Source organism: Passer domesticus, chromosome 2, assembly GCF_036417665.1.
Source record: "Passer domesticus isolate bPasDom1 chromosome 2, bPasDom1.hap1, whole genome shotgun sequence".
Taxonomy (NCBI): Eukaryota; Metazoa; Chordata; class Aves; order Passeriformes; family Passeridae; genus Passer; species Passer domesticus.
In genome coordinates this window covers 107,557,130-107,577,163 of record NC_087475.1, presented here as the reverse complement: position 1 = coordinate 107,577,163, position 20,034 = coordinate 107,557,130, and the positions used below count along the sequence as shown (strand labels likewise).

General features: G+C 53.8%; 2 protein-coding genes across 5 annotated transcripts; both read right to left on the bottom strand.

The window, feature by feature from the left end:
• Positions 1-16: 16 nt before the first annotated feature.
• P3H3 (prolyl 3-hydroxylase 3) lies at positions 17-11,154 on the bottom strand. 2 transcript variants are annotated; one of them, XM_064410468.1, is made up of 15 exons: positions 10,683-11,154; positions 9,978-10,130; positions 9,100-9,286; positions 8,841-8,972; positions 7,834-7,967; positions 7,463-7,552; positions 7,087-7,139; positions 6,853-6,911; positions 5,609-5,736; positions 5,389-5,484; positions 4,254-4,404; positions 3,968-4,085; positions 1,516-1,591; positions 954-1,094; positions 17-707 (listed from the first exon to the last, which is right to left on the bottom strand). In XM_064410468.1, the coding sequence occupies exons 1-15, from the start codon at positions 11,085-11,087 to the stop codon at positions 495-497; spliced, it is 2,136 nt and encodes a 711-aa protein (XP_064266538.1). In that variant the 5' UTR covers positions 11,088-11,154; the 3' UTR covers positions 17-494. The 2 variants fall into 2 exon arrangements, with proteins under 2 accessions (XP_064266538.1, XP_064266539.1); XM_064410469.1 differs by having other exon boundaries at positions 5,609-5,733.
• Positions 11,155-12,123: 969 nt separating this feature from the next.
• GPR162 (G protein-coupled receptor 162) lies at positions 12,124-18,525 on the bottom strand. Of its 3 annotated transcripts, none has more exons than XM_064410460.1 (5): positions 18,320-18,525; positions 14,863-16,623; positions 13,887-14,076; positions 13,178-13,329; positions 12,124-13,013 (listed from the first exon to the last, which is right to left on the bottom strand). In XM_064410460.1, exons 2-5 carry the CDS (start codon positions 15,700-15,702, stop codon positions 12,486-12,488), a joined length of 1,710 nt encoding a protein of 569 aa, XP_064266530.1. In that variant the 5' UTR covers positions 15,703-16,623; positions 18,320-18,525; the 3' UTR covers positions 12,124-12,485. The 3 variants fall into 3 exon arrangements, with proteins under 3 accessions (XP_064266530.1, XP_064266531.1, XP_064266532.1); XM_064410461.1 differs by lacking the exon at positions 18,320-18,525 and adding an exon at positions 17,854-18,121; XM_064410462.1 differs by lacking the exon at positions 18,320-18,525 and adding an exon at positions 17,238-17,395.
• Positions 18,526-20,034: the final 1,509 nt, after the last annotated feature.

Here is a 20,034-nt window from a genome sequence, read left to right as displayed (position 1 = left end):
CAAGCTCCCATCAATATCTGTGTCCAGCATTTGGCTTTTATTCCATCTATTCACAGTCCCTCACCTTTTCTGTCCCAGGTCACTCTGCATGTTCCTGGAGTTTGCAGGTGCTTAGGAAATTCAAAGGCTTTAGTTTTGAGTTCCTGAATGTGAGACAGCCCTCACTGAAAGACTCCAGGCTCCTCCTCCCCCTCTCACATTTAGCCCTCAACAGCCAAGAAGGTGGCACTGAGAGGAGTGGGGTGAGAAGACCTTGTCTTCTCACTTCTTACTTCTGAGTGAGACAAACACGGTGAGGCAGTGAAGAAAGTTCCTGGTGTCACTGTGTCTTTCTCCCATTTTTTCAGCTGCTGGGACACCACAGAGAAGAAAGCTGCACCCCTCCCCATCGCTACGGCTCTACCACACTAACACACTGCCCCAGGCCTCCGTGGTCCCGGTCCTCCCGTGACCTGCCAGGCCATGGCGTGTGACAGTCCACAGAGCCCCATGCATCAGAACTCATCTCTGGCCCGTAGCACCTTGGGGTGCTGCTTCCTGTCCGAGCCAGGCTTCTGTCTCTGATCTGCAGCCTTGGTTGCACGGCTGGGAGCACCAGGCTCTGAGGAGGATCCGCTGCTGCGATCAGTTCCCTGATGTTTATCTCCATCAGGCTGCTCCTGCTCCACAGCTCTCTGCTCCATCAGCTCCTCTGCCTTCACCCGTTCCTGCAGCCATGGAGACAGAAATTATGTGAATCCTCCCTGCTGGGGTCTCGACGAAACACATCCACCCGACTGCTCCAGAGCTCAATCCCCCTTTGCAGGACCCATCCCAGGCTGGCCCCTCCACCAGACACCCCGTCCAAGGGCAGCCGCAGCTGCTGCACCATGCCCTGCCCCAAGGGAAAGCCCAAAAGCTGTTCCTCAGTGGGATTTGAGCTCACTTGGAGGCACTTGTATTTGTTCCCTCACCTGCTCAGCGTGCTCCTGCGAGTGCGTGTACCACAGGGCAATGGCGCAGCGCCTTCCGCGCCGCACGGCCCACACGCCGTGGGGGTTCTCCTTGCCAGAGCTGAAGGCTACCAGCCTCCCACACTTGGGATGCACCTCGGCCTGCCAGGAGAGAGACAAGAGACCGTGAAGGCAGCAGACCCCCTGCTCTGGAGTACACAGTCCTGCAGAGGTGACACTGCCTCTGGGAATGTGGAGGAGCAGAGCTGCGAGGCATCTACACCAGTCTATGAGCCAGGCAGGCCTTGGAGAGGGACAGAGAGAATCAGTGGGACAACAAAGGTTGTCACAGACACCCACAGACTGGAAGAGCTTGAAAAATCTCAGCTAGGAAAGAGTCAAACTCTCCTCTGTCTGAGATTTGCCTCAATTTCCCTTTAGCTGCCCCTATTTGAATCTGCCACTGCACCAGCACTGGATTGTTTGTGGAGTGGTGGGATCCAATAACCAACCAGTTTCCTCCTGCCCAGACTAAGTCTTGCCCTCAGTCCTCTCTCCCTCTTTTGGCCAATCCCAGACTTACTGTGACAGTCACAGTGTCCATTTCAGTGAAGAAAAGGCCTCCACCTTGGAAGTCATCATTGAGGTAGAGAATGCCACTGTGGACAAAAAGAAAAGAGTACATATGTATGGTGAAGCTTATTCCTCCCAGGTGCTTCCCCACTTGTGACACTCCTTGTCACAAGTTCAAAAGCAAGTAGACCAGTTAGCAGGAGAATCCATCTGAGGGTGTTAAATACAGCAGTGCCTAGCTCAGGGGAGTCCCTGAGCTGCAAGCCACAGGAGGCTGGGAGAGTATGCCAGGGAATTAGCTCTACACGCTTGTCCCGTTTTATTTTGGTTTGTTCTTAATCCCCTGCAGCATGCATCTGTGGCACTGCTGTGACAATGCCCGGGGCTTCATAGACTGTGTTTCTAACTTGTTGTTTATGTCTCAAGGTTGGGAATAATCCAACTCCTGGAAGAGGAGACTGATCAGCAAAGAAAGCCATGTCTTAACAGCCAAGGAATTTCAGGGTAACAACAGAATTGGAATGATCGAAAAGGGGCCTGGTGCATCTAGAAAAGAAAATTAAACCAAGAAACTTCTTTACTGAAGTTATACAAAAAGAGAAGTAGTGAGGCCACTGTACAGCACAGGTGAGCCCACAGTCAAGCAGGTGAAAGAATGGACCACAAACTGCCCGGGTTCTTCTTGGTATTCAATTAAGCTGATAGAAAACATCAGAGGAACAACAACAAGAGGCTCTTAATGGGACTGAGAGGAAGAAATACAAATGAACACTGTGGTTGCTGAAGCAATGTTAAGGACATAAGGGCAGTGAGAGGATTACCAGCCCTGGAACCCAGGAAGTTGTAGCTCTTCTGCCACAGGGTTTTCATAAGGCTGTGAAGCCAGAGTGGTGACATGAGTGGAGAAAAGCAAGGACAGCTCTCTCATGTCCAAAGGGACAGGAAGGTAGGGATAATGGTTGAAGCATAAACAGTGTTATCCTGACCTCAATAGTCTGCAGGGCTTTAGACTCCATTTCTGAGAAGGGTAATTGGAGGACAAGAAGCAAATGGAAAATGGTCTTAAAATGTAACATGGGGGTACTAAAAGCAGATTGGGCTAACCACATAATGTTTGAAAAAATAGTGCATTTTCCAAGGAAATACTACATGCTCAATCTCAGCAGTTTGGACTCTGGTAAGAGGACTCAGAATGGTGCCATGGGGGAAATTTCTAACGAAAAGAGAAGGTGGAGATGAGCATGAACAGCACACAGGGACCACAGCACTGCTGGCACCCAAAGGAGCAGTGTGCACCCAGAGCAGCATCACTGGAACTCCTGGGCCCCTGGGTCCAATCCTGCTCAATATTATCATTAATGCCCATAGCACAGATTCCACAGGAAAGATCCGGGAAGTTTGGAACACGGGCACTTCATTCAAAAGGACACTGCAAGAGCTCAGCCCTTAAGCTGGTTGGGCAGTCACAACCCAAGCTGCAAGAGGACAGGGATACTCCCAAAAATAGCTCAGTGGCATAGATCCCAGGAAGGTATTTTATCATCCATTCAAGCGGAAGTCAGAGAACCCAGGGAGCAGTGGAGGGACAGGACAGCTTTCTCACAGGAAGGACAGAGATCTAACTGGTTACATGACAAGGTCTGGTAACTTTACAGCCTGGTTATACCAAGTAAACACTGGTATCCAAAGGGAAACAACTCAATGATAATGGAATTCCCTCTAAGTTCCATATCTTCATCGTAGCTGCTTAGAGATTGCTGCTCTGGATACAGCTACCATTCAAAGAAACGACAAGTAAAATTTCTGGATGCTCAGGGATGAGATGGCAAGTAGGAGGAATCAGCTGTAGTGAACTGACCTCATCTGGCTGCAGTGTGCAACAACTGGCATCACCATTAAACTATATTTCAGGTTCTTTCACAGAGGAGTAACAAAACCTGCCACAGGCTGGAAAAAACATAAACTGTCACGTGGAATGGAAAAACCCAACACAAAGTATTTGCAGTGAATCTTGAGACAACAGTCACTGAAATACAATGACTGCTCAAACAAAAGGAATCCAAGGAGCTTGACTATCCTTTTCCTGCAATTCACAGAATTCTGTAAAAGATGGAAATCAACTACAAGAAACAGCCTGTCAAAAGGGCTGGCAGCTGGCTGTAGTACCGTGGTAGACCCACAAGATAGCAGTTTGATATCATGGTTCTAATCTGTGCAGCCTCCCAGCCTCATTCTGCTCGCTGTTAAAGCTGGCTGTGCAAAGCAAGGAGGGAAAAAGGGCAGGTCTTCCCAGCCCAGGGGAGGTGTCTCACACCTCGTTCTGAAGCTGCTGATGCAGCCTTCTGCCTGATGGTACAGTCCTGGATGGCTCTGAGCCAACCATCACCTGGTTTCTATGAGCTAAGCTCATGCTCTGATGGGGCCAGGGATATCTTCACATGATCTAATGCAGGTGCTCCTACCTGTAGTCCCTGTACACATAGGCAGGAGGTTCTTTCCAGCACTCTTGTCCCTCAGGATCCAAGAGACAATTGTCAGCGTGGACAGGATGACTAAGATCCATGCGACCTTCCTGTTCCCCTGAAAATACACAAAAAGGAATATGGGCATTTTCAGTTTCAAGAAAGAATGAAGCAGAGAGAAAGGGGTACAGTGAGAATAGAGGGAGGATAGTCTCCTGAGAGCACATGGCTGGGAGTGAGGAGACTCTCTGGGAGACAGGGACTAACAGGACGAAAGGTTCTTTACCGTCTATGGCTCTGCGACACACAAGGTGTGTGAATGAAAAATGGAGTTTCTTTCCAGGAGTAAAATAGGACTCTATGATTTTCCGAGATTTCTCACTAGCCTGCAGAAGCAATTTGGCGTCTCTCCATTCCACGTCCCCATTTTGGGCCAGCTACAAGTGAAAAGCAAGTCTGTTACAATACTTACAATGACACTCTAAGAAATGATACACGTACACAGCACAGAAGAAGAGAGCTTTGTAGAGTCCTGTGGTTACTCAGGCAAGAAAAGAACACACTTTCTCATTCAGTTATAACTCGGGAGAACAACTGTACAGCACAGTAATTATTTCCTTCTCCTTGGCCCATGAAGCCACACCTGTAAAGCTGCATCATTTTGGGTATCCCACTGCACAAGAGATACCAGGGGACTGAAGTGAGTCTTGGGTGAAGAGTTCTAAGATGGCAGGAATGCTGGAACACATGACTTAGAAAAACAGGCTGAAAGATTTGGCTTTCTTCAGCCTAGAGAAGAGAAGGCCAAAGGAACATCTAAGTACAGCCTCCTGTCACCTAAAAGAGGGTTACAGAGGAGATGGAGACAGTGTCTCCTCAGAGAGACACACTGAAAAGAGGCAGCAGACAAAAGCTGCAGCAAGGCAAATTTTGGCTAAATATCAAGAAGAATTTCACCCTCACAAGACTAGTACAGCACCAAAAAAGGTGCCCAGAGAGGCTGGAGAATCTCCACCCTTGGAAATGTTCAGAACTTGCCTACGCAAAGAATCGAGGGATTTCATCTAGCCTTGGAATTAGACATGCTGCAAGCTGGAGGTCAGATCAGAGATCTCAAGAGGCTCCTTCCACCTTAATTTATTCTCCAGCTCTAAAGTAAGCATGTCTGTAAGGCTACCTCACAGGTACAAGCAGTCCCCAAACCCTTCCTCACAGAAGAGAAAGCACTTGTCAAGCCTTCCACGTACAACATCCCTGAATGTGACTGAGGAGGAAGCAGGTCAGAGGAGACCACAAGTGTTGTGAGGGAGACAGCGCTCCCACGACACCACCCAGAGTGCAATCCACGGAACAAAACACTCAGGTGGCAAACTCTCTTTCTGGACAATTAAGAAGGCAGCAGGCTCACAGATGCATGTTACCTGCACGGCCTTCAAAACAGTTAACCCTTCAAATCTCTCATGTGGGGTGTGAGGCGACCGCCTTGCCCGGTATCCGTCTCCTGCTTCCGCTGCTGCCTGGAATACAAGGACACACATGACATGCATTAGGCTGCCAGCTCTCCTCCATGGAAACCCTACTGCCCTGCCTGCTGAGGAGGAAAGTACACACAGAGGAGCTCTTACAGGATCCTGGCCTCACCTTTGTCAGCCGGAGAAGGTCCTTACACTCAGACTCCGTCAGCACTCTGTCGAACACAGCCCGCTGGGTTCCATTCAGCTGCTGGGAATCCATCGTGACAGCAATACCCTCAAAAGGCAAAGCACCTGCTGAGGAGCACAGATAGGCATGAGCAGGCTTTGGACAAGGATCCCTCAGACACCAACCCCCAGCCTGGATAAGGAAGTGGAGAGACACTCTACATTCTCTGAGAAGACAGGACAGTTCCCCAGAAGAGCCCGCTCCTCGCAGACCCCTCACATGCTTCAGGGGAACCAGAGCACCAGCTGGGGAAGCTGGCCTGCAGCACGTGCTTCAGGAGCCAGCAGAGACTTGGCACTTGCTGGGAGAGCAGCAGGGAGCTGGGGGAAGTTGAGTGCACTGTGGATTGCAGCAGCAGAACAGGTCCAGCCTACTGGAGTGAGGCTCTGGAGAAAAGAAGCAGGTAAACACCTCCATCAACCCTCCTTTCAATCATCTTTCATCAACATCTTACCCAAGAGAAGCACTGGATATTAACTGATGATTTAGCTTTTTGATATTTAGGGTTCTTTTCCCACCCTCTCTGACCTCTGGATGATGAGGAATGCCAAGGCACTCAGGCCCTTAGAAGGCTCTGCTCTCTCATGTGCCACAGCAGAGAACCACTCAGGGTCATTTTGAGCAGATTCCATCATGACTGAGCCCTTCAAGAGGCTCTGTATCCACACATAAAAAACAGGGGACCAGCAAGAACACGAGACTCTGCACTACAGCTTGTATCATTCAACCACAAACCCCTTGGACTTCTGCTTTCCAGGGAAAGACTTGCCCAAGCTACATTGTCTGCTTCCAGTTTCCATTTCCCGACCCCTCCCTTCATATCCCTTTCAGAAAAATGTTGATTGGAGTTGGGCTGGTGGAGCTGAACCAGGTTTGTTGTAGACACTGCTGGCACACTGAACAGGAATCTGCATGTCCACAGGCTTGTCACACATTCAGGCTGTTCTCAGCTTCTCCAGCCACAGTGCCCTTTGAGTTCGCATGCCAGAGATGTATGCAGTGAGATTTTGCAAGATTACACATGCATCAAAGAGGAAGAGAAGAACAGTGAGAAGACTTGCTGAGCCATTCAAGTCAGTCTGCATCTATGCTAGCATTCAAATGTCTGAGGGTGGAAGACAGCACTTAGCCTAAGTAAGTCTGGCTGACTGCATCCAAGACCTCCTTCAAGCTCTTTTACTCACCCCTCTTCTCCCTCTCTTCCACATCCAGAGTTTCCTGCTTTTGCTTCTCCTGATCCTCTCTCAGGAGCAAGGGAAAAAACAAGACCAGGGCTGTCAGTACACAGAGCTATGCCCAGCCCTCCTCTGTAGCAGCATTTCACATCCTTCCCGTTCCTTCTGTGCCCATTTCTCCACACACGTTCCTTGTACCACCCCTACTTATATTGCAGTCCTAGCTGATATGCCCAATCTTACCTGTGTTTCTCCCTTAGGTTTTCAGGAATCAGCTCATCTGGAGTCCAGAGATCCTGCAGGAACAAAAACACAGGGGGGTCAGTACACAAAAAACCTTGCCCTGCTTCTCGGTGAGTATCAGACCAACCACTGTGGCCCACTTCTCAGGACAGACATATTGAGCCAATGCATATGGTTACAGCAGCAACTTCAAATTAACTTCAGTCCTGGAGCAGCAGAAAGGCCCTAAAGATCCACCCCATAAGGACTTGGGGGTCCTCCTCATCACCATCTGATCCTTTCTGGATCATGGCCTACTAAAGTGAATTCTGACAATGGTGATTGTGAACAATTGGTGAAACCACGGCAGGAAGATTAAAATTATATTGTTACTTACAGGGTCATTAAAAGTTTCTCCCAGATGCTCCACTGCATAATAAATCAACTTCTTCTCCATCAAAGACCTCTGCACATAATGCTGAATACTCTAAGGAAGCAAAGAGACTGTCAAACAACCACCTCACAAAAGACAACCCCATCCCTGCCCAGGGCAAAAGCCTGCCCCATCCCACTGCTGTGTACAACTAAAGCCCCTTTTTGACCTGAAAGGACACTGACTGACAGACTAGAAGAAAACTCAAGTTTCTTCAGTCCTGGCCTTGGCACATGTCTGCAGTGAAACACCTTTCCCTTTTTGTCTCTTGGACTGTGATCCCGTCCTGTGGGACAGGGGAGGACCAACAAGGACAGACCTGGAGTCGTGACTACCTGTCTGGCTGTGACAGCCACGTCCTCTCCCAGCTCTGTGCGATACTGCTCCATTTTCTCCAACATGGGCTCATCCGTGGGATAGAAGAGCAAGTAGGAAGCAGCACATTCAGCAGCCAGGGTCTGGTTCCCAACTTGTGCAGGGACAGAAGAGAACAAACACACATGTCTCTGAAAGGCTCGAGCAGCAGATGTGTGCAGGCCAGCAGCACCCAGTGTCCCTGTCAGGATCTGGCAGCTGGCCTTACACCAAGCACACGCCAGCCCCTGCCTAGCAGGGCCTCAGCCAGCCATGGAGACAGAACAGGCATGCCTTTAGTACTTACTGGAAGCTGGTTTTGAAGAAACAGATTAAAAATAAGTATCTTTTGAGAGAGTGATGGTCCCACTTCCCTCATGCAACAGACAGGATGAGGGGTCTAGCAGTGTCTTTGAGATACAAGTTCTACCAGTGGTCTGACAGAGGAAATAAGGAATAGCTGGGTCAGTGTGGGGAGGAGCAGGGGTATGCAAAAGAAGGGCTGAGGGATATGGGAGGTGACAGAGTGGCAGGATGACCAGTGTCATGCCAGGCCATCAGTTCAGCAGGTAAGCAGGCAGGGCTGCCTCAGAAGGAACACCACTGCTGAGGTGAGATGTGTAGCCTCTTGTGTAGCCTCTAGGCAGGAAGTGGGAGCCTGGTCTGGAGCCAGGTACTGAAAAGGAGGATGTAAAACACTCAGCAAATAGTGAGAATAAGGTCCTGAAAAAGTGTGTGGGAGGAAAGACGTGGGAACAGCCTCACATCACAGAACCTGGGCAATGAGACTGAAGGAGCCCACAAGGGACATCTCCCAAGGTGGCCACAGACTTGAAGAGAGGTTATGGAAAGAGTTAGGGGGCAAATAGAAATAGAGCTCAGGTCAGTGTGCCATTTTTCCCCAAGACAAGCTGCCCTCCAGGACCAGAGGCAAAGGACAAGTGTAGGGGTGCCACAGCATAACCTGCTGGTTTGTGGCTCTGCTCACCCTGGCTGTAGGCAAACTGCAGTAGATCAAGATGAGAGGGTATGAAATCTTCTGTGGCAGAAATTCTCCCCGGCTTTGTGGCAATTTCCAGGACGCACTGCTGCCTGCACTTCAAAACCTGAATATAATGGGCTGCAAGAGAGAGGAGCAAGAAAGGCAGTAGCCCACACTTCTTCCAGACAGGAGTGCTGGTTGATGGGATGTGCCCAGTGTGGGGAGCACAGCCTTCCCACCCAACCGTCTGTGCCTCTAACTCTACCTGCAATGGCTTCATACAGGCCAGGCTGCATTTTCTCCTCCTCGTCCTCATCCTCCCGAGGCCCTTCACACAGGGCACGGCACTCTTCCAGCGCTGCCAGGGCCTCTGAGAGTGACTCCTCCAGCCTGGCCACGGCCTGCAGGTACTCATCTGCATCATAGTGCTGCACACCAGTCTCATACGCTTCCTGTGAAGGACAGATCCAGGTCCCTTCATCAGTGTGGGCGACACCGAAGGATGCCCCGAGACTTCTGAGCTGCTCACAGGATGGTGCTGACATAAAGGGGCCCACCTGCTCATGCACAGTCAACCACAGAGCGACAGCAAATCCCAGACTAAAGCCAAACAACTGTCATCAAAAAGTGTCTCCGTCACACTTGCAGTGGTTTGTCCTCACCTTGAAGAGAAGGCTGCAGGGAGATCTTCCTGCAGCCTTTCAGACACAAAGGGGTCTGAGCAAGACTTTAGACCAAGGCCTGTAGTGACAGGACAAGGGGCAACAGTATTAAACTGAAAAAGTGTTTTGATGGAAGATAAAATATTTTTTGGACTGTAGATAAGATACTTTGATGATGTGTTAGGAGACACTGAAGCAGGTTGCCCAGAGAAGCTGTGGATGTCCCATCCCTCAAAGTGTTCCAAGGACAGGATGGAGGAGCTTTGAGCAATCTGATCTAGTGGAAGGCATCCCCACCTATGGCAGGGGACTTGGGTTAGGTGATCATTAAAGGCTCCTTCCAGGCTAAATCTCTCCATGATTCTGTGTATGGGGGCCGGTCTCAAGCCATGGCCTTTGTGTGGGCACAGATCAGGGTCCCAGACCGGTCCCTAGGGTGGAGTAAGAGCTGCTCATGCGTGGCTCTGCACTGAGCCCTCACCCAGTGTGGCGTGGCCTCCAGGTCCTGGAAGCTGTCTGACTTCACCCCTGACATCCGCCGGTACTTCTCGATGTCCTCCCGCATTTGGAGGTGCTGGGGATTAGCCACGAAGAAGGTGTGGGCGGCAGACACGGCCTGATCCAGCTTCTTCAGCTGTGGAGAAAAGGCAGCAGTGCCTGTCATGCTCTGCTGCTCACACCCACCCCTCACCCCTGCTGCTTCCTGGGTTCACAGAATCACAGAATGGGTCAGATTGGAGGAGACCACAGCGGGTCATCTGCTCCAACCTCCCTGCACAAGCAGGGTCGTGCTGCAGCACACGGCACCAGATTGCATCCAGATGGTTTTGGAATGTCTCCGGTGAGGGAGATTCCACAACTGCTCTGAGCAATCTGTTCCAGTGCATGGTCACCCGCATAGTAAAGTTCTTCCTAATACTCCGTCTAAAGGTGGAACTTCTTGTGCACCAGTTTCTGCCTGTTGCCTCTTGTAGTGGCTGGCACCAGTGAGAAGAACCTGGCTCCATTCCCTTGGCAACCCCCTTGGTGATATTTACGCGCATCAATAAGGTTCCCTCTCTTCTCGAGGCTGAGGGAAAGGCGTTCACCCCCCGACCCTCCAGCAGAGCCGTGCCGCGCCGTTCCCCGCTGCCTGACCGCACCCCGGCAGGCGGCATCTCGCCCCCTCGCCGGGCCCGGTGCCCACCTGGAAGAAGGCCACCTGCAGGTAGTTGTAGGGCTCCCTGCGCTCGAAGTCGCGGCGCACGGCGCGGCCGGCGCGGTGCGCGGAGGGCGCGGGCCGCAGCCGCCGGCCCAGGCAGCGCTGCAGGCAGCCGGCGCGCCGCAGCACGGCCCCGAGCAGCGCGGCCTCGCCGCGCCCGGGCCCCAGGGGCTCCTCGCGGGCGCAGGCGGCGCGGCAGGCGCGGCGGGCGGCCCGCAGCCCCGCGTAGCTGTGCAGGGCGCGCTGCAGCAGCTCGGCCGCCCGCGCCCAGTCCCGCGCCAGGTACGCCCGCACCCCGTCGGCGTAGAGCAGGTCGAAGGGCACCAGCCGGCCCGGCGACGTGGCGGCCGCGGCGGCGGCGAGGAGGCTGAGGCACAGCAGCGAGGCCATGGTTCCGCGAGCAGAAGGCGGAGGGAGAGGAGCAGGGGTCCGCGGCGGGCGGGCGTCCTGGCGGGCCCCGGCTCGGCCCACCCCGGGGGCGGCGCCGGCCCGGGGCCGCGGTGGGCGGGAAGGCCCGGACCGGGTCCCGCTGCGCCGGCCGAGAGCCGCCGCCGCCGCCTCGGGGGTCCCGGTGCTGCCGCCGCCGCGTCTGACCGGCCCCTGGTCCGGGCGGCCTCCCCAGCGCCAACCCTCCCTTTGGGGTGGGTCACCCAAGCGCCTCCAAGGACGCCTCTCCTTGGACACTTCATACTCCCAACACACGGAGAACTGCTTTGGGGTGCAGGGCTACCTATCTCCTATCTCCCTCTGACACTGCCTCCCCTCAGACAATGCCAAACTTTTGCCCTTGGCTGGAACTACAGCCAGCACCAGCCAGAAGGTCCATCTCCCACGCGCTACTCTTGCATCTCCCTGCCAAGGATTGTGTCTGGGGCAGGAGCCTGCTCCAGACCTCAACACTCCCCGCTTTGCTGTGGACAGTTGAGAGGGACGTCCCCCAGAAGCCTCTGTCAGCTTTCCTGTTTGGCTGAGAAGTTCGGGCCATCTGAAGTTTCACACAAAGTTTGCACTGGAATCAACAGTTTGCACTGGTGAAATAAGATGTTAAGGGTCAGGATCTTCTTGGAGAGAATTTAATTCTTTCCAAGCCTGGAGTTGCCTCAAAGCAAAACATTTTGCTGAGCAATGTTAGAAACTGGAGGCCTCTCCTGCTTAGCACGACATCTGAAATGGACAGAAGACCTTTCATCACCCAGTCTCCCATGACAACTCCTCTAAGGGCATCATTCATTTTCCTGGGCTGCTAAGCATCTGCTGCCTTTCAGAGAAACTGACAAGAAAGGATGAAGAGGGAGGAAAGGAGCCTCGCACATTCTGCATTTCCCTTCCAGAAGCCTGTGAAGCTTCATTAAACACCGGGCCAATCATTTTGTTTCTATGGAAACAAAATTATTACTAATATAGTATTTTAAAAACAGACACACGATTGACACTCCAAATATAGAATTTTAATACCATTCTGCGCCTGCCTTGTCTCTTAGGGCAGAGCGGATGCGAGGGTGGAGTTCACAAAGGGACGGGACTGGCAAGGGTGCCAAGTGGCGGTGGCAGCGGTGGATGTGTTTGTAACCTGAGAGCAGGCACAGGCTGTCTGTCTGTCCCTCCGTTGTGCTCCCTTCTGCGGATCTGTCCCACTTCTCTTTCCCCCACCAGCATGGGGTGCCGTGTTTTCTGCCTGCTGGCGAGAAAGATGAGAATGCAAATTAGTGACTGGGTCCCGGGACAAAGGGAACGCTTGAAGTTTTATTTAAAAACTGTGATGGCACTGAATGTTTTTGATGCTGTCTCTCATAGTTTGGGGTCCTGGAAGGTCTGTGGCTCGCAGGCCTCTGGGGTCCTTTCACATGGCGCCTGCTCTCCGTCCTGCAGATGCCAGACTTCATTGCCAAGCACGGAGCAGCGCCGAGGCCGGTCGGGATTCTCCTCCTCCCTGCTGCCGAGGGAGAGGCGGCGGTCGCGGCGTGATGCGAGCAGGAGACGGGAGTGCCGTGGGCTGCAGGCTGGGGTGGGCTGTGGCGTCTCGTCGATGAACGTGGTGATCTCATCTCGGAAGAAGCAGGCGCTGGAGCTGGAGCCCCGGGGCAACAGCCCCCCCTCCAAAAATTGCCGTAGGGTCGTCAGCTCATCTTCTGGGGGCCGCCGGCGGTGCTGGTAGTCATGCAGCTGGGGAGGCAAGAAACCAGGGCCCCCAGGCTTGCGGGGGGTGGAAATGCGGATGTCGTCAGATGAAGACCACTTGTGTAGGAAGGATGGAGCAGAGCGGTGGGCGGAGAAGATGTTAGTCTCATCATGTGACATTCTCCGTGAGATAGGGACCTGGAAAACAGAGAAGGGGGCAGGTGATGGAAGACTTGGAAGAGTCAGAACAGGAAGGGAGTAGCTGAGATTCTCAGAGAAGAGAGTCAAGAGGACACAAAGGCGTGGGAACCTGACAGGGAAGGAAGTGGGTTGTGGGGCTACCCCGCTAGCTCTTGGCTCACCTGCAGGTAATGCACTTTGTCCTGGGGCAACAACATGTGGTGCATGGGCAGCAGCTTGATGTCCCGAGAGTCCCGCTTTGCAGCTGCGGCGCCGTTCGCATCGAATCTCACTTTGCAGATCCTGCCATCACCATAATCATCACACACACCATCTGTCGGCAAAGACAAGAACGGCAGTCAACGCTTTTCAGTCAGAAGAGGAGCATTAACAGGGCACCTGGACCCCATCCTAACGCTTATCTGACTCGTACTGCCCTACTTGCAGCCCTCAGGGCTCGTCTCTGAACCAGGACCTTGTCTTTCTGCTTGCAGCAGCACTAAAGCATCCAGACAGTGCCCTATTTCTTCTGTCTTGCCTTTGAATCGCTCACTGCCAGGTCTTGGACCCTTGAATGAGCGAGTTGGGCTGAGGCCCAGCATGTCACTTTGGTTGTGGCTTGGCAGCCACACACAATGTATCTGTGCTTGCAACTAGTGAGGAGGATGTTGCACTAATGCTTCCTGGATGCTAGTCCTAAGGCTGCGAGTGGCTGAGCCTTCCACAGAATAAATTTTCTTGTGGTTGCTGACTTCAAGCTGTAACATGAATGTCACTGAGCCACCCACAACACCACAAGATCCTTTCCCCAAAGACCCCCTCTTTCTTCTGTAGTCTTTTGGGGAGGTTGGTTGGTGAAGAAAGGTGACTGTGGGTTGGTGAGGAGCTTACCATCCTCTGTGTCTTCCTCAGACATGATAGCCACACACTGCTCCCACACGGTGCGCAGATCTGCTCGGTAGCGCTCGCAGGACCAGATGAAAGAGGGGAGCAGCAAGGTCTGCACCATGGAACACCAGAGCACAGCCAGAACCATCCAGGTGGGGGCCGTATCATAGCGCAGGCTGAAAAAGCTCACGACCTTTAAGGTAAGAAAAAGCAACAATGCCAAGGAGACAGAAGTAGGGATCAAGGCAGAAAGGTAACACGAATCAATTCTGTAGTAGAACATAATCTGTCTCTAAAGGATTCATCAAGTAATTATCCTCTGTCCCCTTGAAAACCTGGGGTCTTGCCCCAGGTTTGCTGGACCATATTCCAAGCTGTAATATCTCTAACATGAGACCTGATGCTAGCATCCCTTCTTCCTGTGCTCATTACCAGCTGGAGCTAAATAGGTGCTAACAAAGGACACAGCCGCTGGGGGAAAAAAATAATCTGTGACTCAGCCTCTCCCCTTTTAAGGGTTCTTTGTGAGAACTTCTCTAGCTCTCCAATTTTGCACAGAATCGACCAGCTAGCCAAAACCTGAATGCTGCCTACAGCCATACAAGCAAAAGGAAAAAGACAACTGGATGCATCAGCTGTTAAAGCTGGTGTATCAGTTCTCCAGAAGCAAACTGGAGAAACAGAAATCTCATTGTTTTTACAAGTAAGTTTGCAGAATAATTTCCTCTCCTCTTAGCCACTTAAAACTTGCACAGTGGTTTTAGCTGTGTGGTGTGTATTCCCCAGGCTTAGATTTAAGAAAACGCTGCTGCAGAAGGATGAGAGAATTACTGCAATCTTTTTAAAACCACCGCTCAGAATAACACAGATTCAGATGCGGCAGTTCTGCGGCTGGTGGGACAGGAGTCTAAAACTTGAGAGAAAAGCAAATCTGCTTTAACTGCAGACTCTGAAGGCAAAGGGAGAGCTGGATGCTTACCAAGATAGGCACCCCAGTGAGCGTGTCATACAGGAAGACAATGGCGCTTATGAGGTTGGTCATCTGCAAGGAGGTCTTGGCTGACTCGGAGCCGTCCAGTGAAGACCTCCTTTTGCCTCGTACATCCTCCACCACAATGGCTGGCACGTTGAAAGTGGTGTGTGCTGATGAAGAGCAGGCTGACGCTTCTTCTGCCCTCTGATGGTGGCACCGCCGGCGTCTTCTGTGTGCCCACAGGGTTTGGTAGAAGGTGATACCCACGCACACCAAGCCCATGACGATTCCCCCGAGCAGCAGGAGGCTGAAGCAGACACCGAAGCCCAGCCCTATTTTGCTGACAATGAACTGGCAGCCACGGGCATAGTAGCGCTCGCCGTTGTTGTGCCAGCCGATGGAGGGCAGGGTGGAGAGGATGAATGACACCATCCAGATGCCCATGACCGCGTGCAGAGCCTGCTTCTTGGCATTGCTCAGGCGGTAGTTGACTGGCCACCTCACCATCCACATGCGGTGGTAGGAGAGGGAGGCCACTGTGAAGCAGGTGGCCAGCGCCAGGGTGTAGTACGTGGAGACAAAGACCTTGCAGATGCTTTCGTTCCAGTCGTAGTCGGAGGACTCGCGCCGCAGCTGCACCACGGCATAGGTGGTGAGGGGTACTGCTGCCATAAGGATGTGTGTGCCAGCAAGGAAGCACAGCAGCAGCTCCAGAGGCTTGTGTTTCTGTTGTTTGGCCGTGATGCTGAGGATAATCCAAGAGTTGGCCAACAGAGCTAACATCCCACATGCCAGCCACCACAGTGAGTTGTTGTGCAAGGTGGACTCTGATTCAGAGTCCCCCATGCTGCCAAGCCTGCTAGACTGCACCCTGCCTCTGCTGCTGGGATACTGTAAGAGGCTGAGTGGGACTCTGCGCTGGGGGAGCCACGTCTCTCCTCATCTGCTGCTGCAATGTGAGTTGTTTGCACGCTGGAAGGGTTTCTCAAGGCATTGCCACCAGGTGCCAGGCAGAACAGCCGTCAACTCTGTCTCGCTTCCAGTCTTCCCTTTCCCTCCTATTTGATTATATTTCTTCCCCTTGTTCTAACTTTTTCATCTGTTTTTTTTTCCCTTGTTTTCTTTTTCTTTCTTCCACCTTTTTTCTCTCTCATGAACACTTGCCAGTGCTTCTTCCCTCACTCGCTTGGGCTCACTTTTTTTTTTTCCTCCCCATCTATTACATCACTCTCCTCCACTCTTCTTCCAGATAAAAAGCTCTCCTTACTTCATGTGCCCACCAGACACCTTCTGACTCTTCTGCTGGGACTGGTGAAGGCCACACACAAACAGGGACTTCTAGGGACTCCAAACAGTTTGGCAGAAGCAAGTGCCTGCTTCTCAGTGTCCTAGGGAATGAGGAGCTAGGCAAGAGTTTCAGAGATGACAGGAAAAAGAGCAGAGGTCCCGATGAAAAAGTGAGGGTGGTGCACACTCTGTGTGTAATTCCCGTCTCACCAAATGCCACTGCTCTCCTGGCCAGGTAGAGGCTCCTGCCAAGGCTGTCAGAGGGCTATCAACGAAGAGGGAAGGGTGAGAAGCAAGATTCAAAGGGCTCCCTACCCAAGACCTCACTGCACTCTCACTACATTGTCCTTTTTGCTGTTCTCCTTTAGCTGGTCTTTAAAGCTTCCCTGCGCAGGGCACAGCTGGCAAACAATAAGGAGATGGCAGGGAGGGGAAGATCCTTTTCAAAGGTTCCCTTGGAGATTCAGGGCATGAGTTTCACTGTAGAAGAGAGAAAAGGAAAAAAGTAATTTAAGATCATTCTATCTTCCCAGATCTCTCCCTCTCTCTCCTTGCCCACACTAACACCTTGTCATGATTTAGACAGTGTGGAGCATTCCCTGTGCCTTTCAGGAAACAGAAGAGCCAAATTTGCACCAGTCCCTGCACAGCTCAGGCTGGACTCTGGTCCCCACCAACTCAATCCAGTGCTGCTGAGACACAGCACGTTTCCTGCCCTTCCAGTCCCAGGCTCCCTACCCAAAGTGTTACTAATGCCATTTCTGCCATGGAAGGTCTGATCTGCATAATCCCTTGCAATTCCAACCCTGCCAACCCAATGCATGGGCTGCTAAACCTCTTGTTTCAGCTGTACAGCTCCCACAGCTCCAACAGTCTTTGGACCTCAGCTTCTCTCTGCCAACGATCTGGTTTTTAATCTGCTGCTCCCATCCATGGGTGCATTCCACCATTCCAGTAGTACCCTGCCATTCCACATTCTTAACACACAAGTCTTTCAGCCACATGTTTCTGCTGGAGCAGTTCTGGTCTGCAGAGACCCCCACAGTCACAAACCCAGGGAACAAGACTATTAACCTATTCCTGAGGCTACTTACCTTTGCCTTTCCTGGTCCTACCAGCCCAGATCCCCTTCTGTGCCTTCATCCACAGGGGACACCCAAGCAGTGTGTTCCAGGAAGGTACAGGCCTGCTCTGTGCCTTGACCAGAGCAGATGTAAACTCAATCTCTGTGTGGATGGCTCAGTACCCAAGCCTGAGCTAATGGCTCAGTTCCCACCCCCCCTCACCTTCTGCTTCTCCGTTATTCTCTCACCCTCTCTGTGACCACCTGAGGCTTTGCTCCTTTCCTCCCTGCTTGGAGCAGTTTGCCATGACTGGACCGGCGATGCCCCCATTCTACTTTGTTTCATCTTTTCCCCCAAAGTATCACCAGTCTTGCAGTTAGGCCTGTGGCCTCTGGAGACAGTTACGGAACTACCCGTCTCTGATAATCCCAGGAGAATGAATTTCCTCGCAGCTTCTCCTTCTGCCGCCCTTCCCACCCCAGCTTGTTCTGCTGGCCCACACCGGTCCCTCGATGAGGCTGGAATCCTCCTGCTTCTGCGGGCTCTGGGGCCCAATTCTGCTTCAAGCTGTGGTCCTCCCGCTCGCAGAGACCGGAGTGCCCCAGAGCTAACGCAGGATGCCCGGGTCGGGGAAACCCGTCCTCACCTGGCCACGCTCCCTGGGTGCACCCACCGCCCATCCCACCGGCGGGGACAGCACAGCGGGGCCGCCGATGCAGGGGAGGCGAGGGAGGGGGCTCGCAGGGGAAGGTGACCGAGAATGATCGCAAAGAAGCGCGGAGAAAGCCGGGGTGCCGGGAGACGCGGCCGGCCGGGCCGAGGAGCGCCGCTGCCCCGCCGCCCCCTCCCTCCGCCCCCCGCCCGGCAGCCCGGCCACGGCGGGGGTCCGGCCGCCCCGAGCCTCGCCCGGCGGCGGCGGAGCGCAGCGGCTCGGCCGGGGCTGGGCTGGGCTGGGCTGGGCGGGGGCCGCGGAGCCCGCGGGGCGCCCCGGGGCGCGGCCGTGCCCGGCGGCGGCGGCGCCGCCCTGCGCCCGGCGGAGCGGGGGCCGCCGGCGGCGGAGCGGGGGCCGACCGCGGCGGCGGCGGCGGCGGGGGCCGGGGGACCCATCTTACCTCTCGCCGGAGCAAGCGCTGCCATGGCGACGGGCGCCCCGCGCGGCTGTGCGCGCCTCTGCCCGGCTGAGCCGGCCCGGCCCGGCCGCCGCCGCAGCTCCGGCCGCCGCAGGCAGCCGCCCCGGCCCGCGCTCCGGCCACCGCCGGGCGGGGCTCGGCGAGGGGCGAGGGGCGGGGAGCGCCGGCGGGGGACGGCGGCGGGAGCACCGCCGGGCCGAGCAGCCAGGGGGCGGGACGGGCGGACGGGCGCGGGAGCCGCCGCCCCGGCACCGGCCCCCGCCCCGGCACCGGCCCCCGCCCCGGCAGCGGCCCCCGCCCCGGCAGCGGCCCCTCCGCTGCTCCCGACGGGCCGCGGCGACGGGGCGGGCTGCGCCCCGCCGTGCTCCCGGAGCCCCGCTCGGACACGGCCCGGGCACGGGCGCTGCCCGTCGTGTGCAGCCCTCCTGCCCCACGGGCCGACTCGGCCCCCCCGAGACGTGGGGGAGATGGGTGCGAAGTGAGGGGAAAGGCAAAGAGCTGGTGCTGCAAAGGGCGCTTGGAGGGCAAGTGACCAGAGCATCGGATGCCCAGGGTGCCTCGGTTTGCACAGCTGCTGTGGTGGCCTCTTCCATCCCCAGCCAACGGCGTGGTCCTACAGGCAGGGGAAAGGGAGAAGACAGGACAGGAGATAGAGTGGGAGTAGTGCTCAGAGCAATGGTTTGGTCATGTCAGAGGGGTAAAGCTCCCTGTCCAGCTGTGTCATCTCAGGCAGGACAATCCTGGCTAGAAAATCTTCACAAGACAAAAGACATCCTCACTTTCCTGTTACCTGTCTTGCTACTGGAGTGAAGGCACCAATACCTTCCTTGTCTTCATTCATTTTAGGGCCTGTGATCTGCCAATATCTCTGTCCTCCTTTCCTCCATCAGAACTGGGATAGGAATCTGTGTTGGTGGACAGTTAGTGTGCAGCTGCATTAGCACCTCAGTTTGGATCAGGAGAACATGAACAATTTAGGTGAAAGGACCTGCAAGATGTGCAGCAGATGTACTCTGACCACTATGAGAATTCAGCTTTGCTTTGGGCTAGGGCTAGTCTGGAGTAAGTCCCCAGACATTTATAGTGTGGCCAACAAGTCTTCATCATCAGCTGCTTCCCTCTACAGATCTGCTCCTGCCTCACCACCCTGTTTGTTAAAGAGGACCTATGAACCCAGGATCTGCTCAGTTTCATCATCCTGCTGACAGGGCAGATTTCATTTATCATTCTCAATATTGGCTGGAGTGACCCCAAATGTCTTGGATAGCAAGGAATTTCATCTAAGATTTGTAGGATCAGCAGAGGGAGAGGCTCCTGAGGAAGAAAGCTGAAGGTAGTGCTGGTTCTTGAGCCCAGGGGCACCAGCAAAGGCAGTTCCAGAGGTAAAAAAGAGATTTGCATTGCAGCAGCTGTTGTGAGTAGGGTCTCTTTAGGAGACAGTGAGCAGAACAAGGAACCACTAGAATAGATGCAGCTTGGTATCAGGTAGGTGGTAAGAGATATTTTTGGGGAAGACAGGTGGTGACCATGCTGCCATGATCTGGCTTTTCTTTGGCGTGGGGAACCCCCACGGAGGAACAGTCTTGAGGTGGTTCAGCTCAGTCGCCAGTCCAGCGACAGCAGGAGCCAAAGAGGTGAGAAGGGACAGTAGTGGCCCCCCATGTCACTTTTCAACCTGTATCATTTGTGGGAGGTTT

What these genes read in the sequence shown, in the direction of transcription:
- P3H3 (XM_064410468.1), bottom strand. Translation starts at nt 11,087, where the DNA reads ATGGCCTCGCTGCTGTGCCTCAGCCTCCTCGCCGCCGCCGCGGCCGCC. An exon ending in GAGAAACTTTTAATGACCCT is followed by an intron (nt 7,140 to 7,462) that starts GTAAGTAACAAT and finishes TTGTTCCTGCAG; the next exon opens with GATCTCTGGACTCCAGATGA. An exon ending in AACCTAAGGGAGAAACACAG is followed by an intron (nt 6,912 to 7,086) that starts GTAAGATTGGGC and finishes CTTGCTCCTGAG; the next exon opens with AGAGGATCAGGAGAAGCAAA.
- GPR162 (XM_064410460.1), bottom strand. Translation starts at nt 15,702, where the DNA reads ATGGGGGACTCTGAATCAGAGTCCACCTTGCACAACAACTCACTGTGG. An exon ending in TCACTGGGGTGCCTATCTTG is followed by an intron (nt 14,077 to 14,862) that starts GTAAGCATCCAG and finishes CTTACCTTAAAG; the next exon opens with GTCGTGAGCTTTTTCAGCCT. An exon ending in ACAAAGTGCATTACCTGCAG is followed by an intron (nt 13,014 to 13,177) that starts GTGAGCCAAGAG and finishes TCTGTTTTCCAG; the next exon opens with GTCCCTATCTCACGGAGAAT.